At 39.4% G+C, this 6,000-nt stretch overlaps 1 protein-coding gene across 1 annotated transcript in view; it reads right to left on the reverse strand.

Annotated features, from left to right (window-relative positions):
• STAT4 (signal transducer and activator of transcription 4) overlaps positions 1 to 6,000 on the reverse strand; it is a 40,089-nt gene that overhangs the window by 21,131 nt on the left and 12,958 nt on the right. Inside the window, exons 3-5 of the mRNA XM_009890147.1 lie at positions 3,500 to 3,598; positions 2,612 to 2,704; positions 582 to 660 (exon numbers count right to left, since the gene is read on the reverse strand). Of these exons, the coding sequence (XP_009888449.1) occupies positions 582 to 660; positions 2,612 to 2,704; positions 3,500 to 3,598 (271 nt within the window). The remainder of the gene's footprint in view (positions 1 to 581; positions 661 to 2,611; positions 2,705 to 3,499; positions 3,599 to 6,000) is intronic.

Raw genomic sequence — 6,000 nt, forward strand, 5'->3', positions numbered from 1 at the left:
TTCAAGCCCGACATCTTTGTGTGTTCAAAGAGAGATAATATGAAGATATCCGAGCAGACACAAGTGGACCTCAGTTTCTTTTCTGAAAAAGATCATGCAAGGATTGTTGCTGTGTGCAGATCTCAACCACCATAGGCTGGTCAAACATGCATTCAGAGTGCTTACCAGCTGGTTATCACCACTGTGGTCAAAAAAGAACAGAAAGCCAAGTTAGAGGCTGAAAAATCAGTTTTGCACAACTCTACTCTGGGGAAATAAGAGGCTCTTCCGCAGCCTGCCAAGGAAGGGCCATGTCAAAGGTGGGGAAATTGAAAAATAGGTTCTTTAAAATTACTACTTATCATGCTACTATGCAGATTATCTATAGAAAATAACTATACTTGCTCAATGAGGTCCTGTTTACCCTCTTAAACCCCAAAGAGTCATTATGTTCCAAGACTATAACTTTATATAAATTAAAAATCCATTTTTTGTGTTTACATATATTATCTGTGTAACGCACAAAGCGCCCTGATACTGGTGTCTAGCTGCAGAATCAGCCATTTCCTAGAGAATCTAAAAAATATTATAAAAACTCTTACCTAAGCTTTGTATTGTTTTATACCTGAAGTCAAATTCCTCTTGCAAGTCTTCCAAGTATTTGACATCTTGGTCAGTCATCTTTCCCAGGGAAAAGGAGATAAAATTATTTGGGTGTTTAGAGTGACATAAAAAGGAATTTGTTTTGTAATGGAAAAATGCATAATGTAGTATTTCCCTTCCCTATCATTTGAATATCCCTAAGCAGTTCTGGGAACTCTGGTTTACTAACATGTAAACTTTAAAAAAGACAATAGAATTACAAGTGCACATTTATAACTACAGATTTATTTCACTTGTTCAGAAAGCCAAATATTCTCCGCTCTCCCACAGTTGATACAGCTTAACCACTTCTTGTTTACTAGTTCAATGACATAGTGGAAATTAGGAATGCTTACATTTAGCCTGAGCTAAATTGAAATTATTATGCCAATAATGTAACTCTCTTCTTGGAACTTGAAAACAGTGCAAATGCGTAATTTTGCATTGACTTCAGTGGAAATTGGAATGGGGTGTGCAAAGCCAAGAAAGGTGGATCCAGAGACAGGAGCAGATCTCGGAGACTTTATTTAGAGAATTACTTAAGAATTTGGGTAATGAAATGAAATATTTTTGCTGCTTTGGCTTTTTGCAAGGATTTGTTTTCATATGTACTGCAAAAAGTTTAGAAGGTGTTTTCTAGTAACCAAACAATGATAATTCAAAAAAAAGACACATCACAAGAAGGAAAGTGTAACTGTAGGAAATCGTGTTTTACTTTGACAGTCTGTTTCTGTGCTGTCTATAGGAAGGCTTGATTCTGCCAACAACTCATAAACAATCCTTTTTAGTTTCCCCAGGATGTGCACCTTCAGTGTCTGTGCAAATACAAAAACTCATTTGCTAAATTAGGACACACAGAATTAGCCATTTTGGTTTCCTCTTTATTTTGGAGGCTAAACTTTTAAATTATATGTGTAAGGTATGAAATTACATACACAAGGAGCTGGCTGATTTCTGTGTTCAACTTCATTACGTGCTAAAAAAACCCTTGTATCTCAAAATTGTTCTCATTTTCACTGGTCTTCTGGGGATGGCTACGCTTCCCCACACAGGAAGAAGGAGCAGCATGGTAGGCTGCTGAGTTGCAGCTTTGTCTGCTTCTGCTTTGCAACTCTTATCTTGTAACTTTATACATAGATAAAGATCTAGCATCACATTCTTCTAAAGCTAACTTTATCCTTTTAAGGGTCTTTCTCTAACCCTTCTTCCCCATGTAGGGAGACACTGAGGAGAGAATGCTACTAGGACATCTTTCCAGTACACCAAAAGTGTTGCTCTTGATCGGCATATGGACAGGTATTTCAAATGTAACTTCTACATTGAGACTGCTGCAAAGCTGAAAGTGGGGCTGGGATAGTAAAAAGGCTGTAGGTAATCTGAATCCTTATCCTGCCTTGAACTGAACAGGCAGGTATTCTCTGATTGAGCTTTCAAGGTCTCTGTGGGACATAGCTATAGGTTTGGCTCAACCCAGCTCTGCCCTTCAATGGTATGGGAAGCTCCTGGAGAACTGTTACCATCAGCTCCCAATGTTCTTCTCCCCTGACATCTCCAAAACATGTCATTATGTCACGTAGCCTTCAGCTTTACAAAGATCTTGGTATGTGACCCAGAGATCATGAAGGCTTGCTACTGCTGACCCAACTAAAAGAGGTGAAGTTGCAGAAATACATTTACTGAACCTCACATTTTTTAGAAGACTGTAGGTATGTTCTTACTGTACTCCGGTGGTCTGTCTGCAACTTGCATAGAGATGCGCGTGATAGCTTTAAAATCGGTAGCTCTCAAGCTGAACCCAGAGCAGCTGTAAAAACCTGAGGGTCCAGGTATGTCCTGAGTAGTTAGTCTGGACTGGGGTCATCAGAATAATGGAAAATGGTTGGCACAGCTTGTTAGCAAAAGTATTTGCGCTACCCAGCTTAATGATAGTTCAGGTATGTCTGTATGAAAATCACGGCTGCATAAACAGCAAACAGGACCAAAACCATACCTGAGCACTGTTCTTGATGGCTGACACTTTGTGTTCTACATTTCGTTGTCGTTCTGAAACCACAGAGTTCTGCAGAGACTTCTCCAGTGGCCCCTGCAACACATTGAACAGATAATGGGTGGATGAGTAATAATAACGAGTGATAGTAACTGTACTGCAAGTTCTAGCATAGAGGGGGAATTCAGAAGCTGGTCTTCAACCAGCTGGAGCCTGGTGTAAACAGACAAATCTGTTTAGTTTAGTTGCACAGGTTTGAAAAACATGCTGGCTTAACTTTGAAATCCAAAAGGTGAAAGGGTGGGGGTATACTGCAAACATTAAACAATTAGTAAATTAAAGAAAATGAAATATAGATTATTAGATTTCTGAAAAAGACACATATCACAATACTCATATAAGAATATGTATTATATCCACAGGTGATTAAAAAGAACACATTTGACTTAAAAATTCTATCCATGTTTTAACCGTGTAACATTTTCCCCCAAATAGGTTTTAGATGTAATTTTAAAGTTTCTTTCTTCAAACAACATAAAAACTATCAATGCCTTGCAACATATCAGATGGAATGTCTTTTGCATTGCATAATTAATATGACTTAATGTATTGCATAATTTAAAATACACACATCTGTTTTGCAAAGAATAATCTCTTTAAAGCCTTTCCCACAGATTAAGTCTTTGAAGATTAGCTGTGACACAGAAGTCACTTATAGCGATGTTTGTAGCAGTAGAGCCATTAGTGAAGTACAAACATGAGTTTAAAGGGCAACATTTGGCAACCCCTAGTGCACCCAAATCACTCTAGTGGAATGAAGGGACAGGATTTGGTCCTAAAAGCACATGAGCAGATTAACATGGAGCAGATTAACGAAATGTAATTCATTACCTGTACAGGCATGCTAGCTGCAGCCAATATTCTTCTTTCTTCTCTCAAACAGTTTGAGATGATTACTGCTATATGCATGGGATTGCCATGATATTTGCCCTGCAAGCACAAGTAAATACAACTTTTAAAAATTCGGAATTCGGGGTGTCCCTCTGGAAATCACAAACAATGTGTTTCAGTGCCTATGAGCTACAGTTTGGTGCGGGTGGAGAAGACTGCCCTACTGTTCTCGACCTTTGTTAGTGCTGGTTCAGCCTTGCAGTGCATCAGTTAGTGCCATTGTCATAAAACATTCTTAACGATGTTGTACAGAGATTATAAAGATACAACTCCACGATTGTACATCATTTGAAGATCACATTGCTCCACTGCTAACACAGCTGTTTTGAAAGGGCTTTCCTGTCAGCCTATTCTGTGCATGATTTTATCACGTCTTCCATTTTCAATAGGGTGTTGCTGTTAACATGTAGCACTTCTGCCAACAAAAAATTATAAGCATATCAATACGGTAACGATGCAAGCAGAAAAGCCTCCTCAGCAAAAAGCAGACGACTTAAATTTTAATGTCTATGGACAATTTTTCTCCTTCAACAAATAACATGCCCAAGATGAAGAAAGCAATTCTTGTCCCAAGCCAAAGAACAAAAAAAGTCTGTTTTTTTACACCACCATAAGTAAGGCGCAGAATTGCTGGTGCATGACTGAGGACCGGGCACAATTTGAACAAATATTGGTTTGTGGTGTATTTATCAAATTGGAATGATTGAGTACTGTCAAGCAGCATCTTTCATGGTGATGTATTTGTTCAGTGTTTCTCAATATCTTTCATGCCTTTTATTTGGTATTGATGTATCATTCATTCAGATGCCCTTTATTCAGTGCTCGTACAGTTTTCATCCATTCATTAGAATTTATCCAGTTCATTTCTTCTCCTGTACAGTTTCTACTTTTGTACTTGTTCTATTTTCCCCTCTTTCTGATTAGTTTTTATTCTCATCATATTTTGCTGCCACTCAGAACTTCATTTATTCTTGCTTTCTCTGAAGGCGGCACAATAAGTTTATACATATTTAAATTGATGCTGCATTTTCCTTTGATATCTCATACCAATTGTTATATTAGAACCAAAGGTGTGAACACATCTGATAGAAATGTGAACGCACCTGCTTCTATATTCCAACTATTATTATGACAGTGAACATACATTTCTAACACTTTTTACCAGACAGAAAAAACTGAACCACCTCCTGTGTGCTTTTGCATTAAATCTAAGTAATCTGAAAGATTTTTTTTCATAATATGTTTTCACTTCAATTCCAAGGTAAAGCAACATTATATTTAAAATGGTAATTTTAATAATGGAGACTTGGTTTGAGCTGCTCGGTATTACATACCGTGCTGTTCATTATACTCTGGTTCCAGGTAGATACTAAGGTGAAAGACATAGGACTCTTAAAACTAAATTACTGATGTACAAAATGTTCCCTTCTAGAGAAGCTTTGACTGCCATGGCATTGTTGGCAATGAAACTAAGCTTTCTAACGTTTCTAGGGTTTCTGAAGTCTTCTCAGGACAAATAAAGTGCATGCCCCACAGTGCAACCAGTGCGCACCCAAAGTAGTCCTAGTGCCGTACCTCCTTTGATCTCTTTAAAAAGCAGTTCAGGGTGGTGCTTTACTCCAGCAATCATCTGTTGATACAGATTACCCTGAGGAATGGGAGTTACGAACTACACTGTGATTTTAGGAGTTTCTCTGGAAAAAAGGAGTGGTGAGTAATTATACCCCAGGACATCTGAAACACCAAGTGCTCCCGCCCTGCCTGCTCTTTGCTGGGCAGTGATGAGGGATTTGAGATTAAGGGTACGCTGCTAATTTCTGCGTCAAATGATAGGGCAAAAGATCTGCCATTACTTGTTTCTCCTTGCCAGCTTCTGATGCCCTTGGCTATTAGGGTAGTAACCGTGTTCTTGCTGCAGCCTTCCTTCACCACAACTGAACTTCAGGTCCAGTAATATATTCACAGTCCCCTTTATTGAGCATATTCCCAACGTGTCTCTGCGTAGCAGCAAGGTGTAACTTTGGGAAGGGAATACAGGAACGCGGGAAATGGCTATGATCTTTCTGCAAAAGATGAAGAGTGGAGTGGAGCTTCATGAAGAGGTAAGGTAACGGTAGGGTCCAACAGCAACAGCTGGAGCAAATTAATTGCTGCAAAGAACGGTGATGCTCATGGCTGTGTAGTGCCAGTCCCTGTCTCGTTCCAGTCCGGTGCCTGCCTGTCTCCTTAGTGAGCCAATCCAGTTTGCTAACTGGGATGGAAACCACTTGGGTTTTTTTGCTGAATGGACTTCCTGCTCCTCAGTGGACTGAAACTGCTCAGCACAGGATGAATTTGTTGTTAAGGACTAGCGCAAGTGAAGTCAGGAGGGGTTGGCTGGGCAAGGGGAGAACAGGCCCGCCTGGTTTCAGCGGCAGTCTGTTGTGTCGCTAAGCCCGTCT

The sequence above is a fragment of the Charadrius vociferus genome, unplaced genomic scaffold (assembly GCF_000708025.1).
Source record: "Charadrius vociferus isolate BGI_N301 unplaced genomic scaffold, ASM70802v2 scaffold147, whole genome shotgun sequence".
Classification (NCBI taxonomy): domain Eukaryota; kingdom Metazoa; phylum Chordata; class Aves; order Charadriiformes; family Charadriidae; genus Charadrius; species Charadrius vociferus.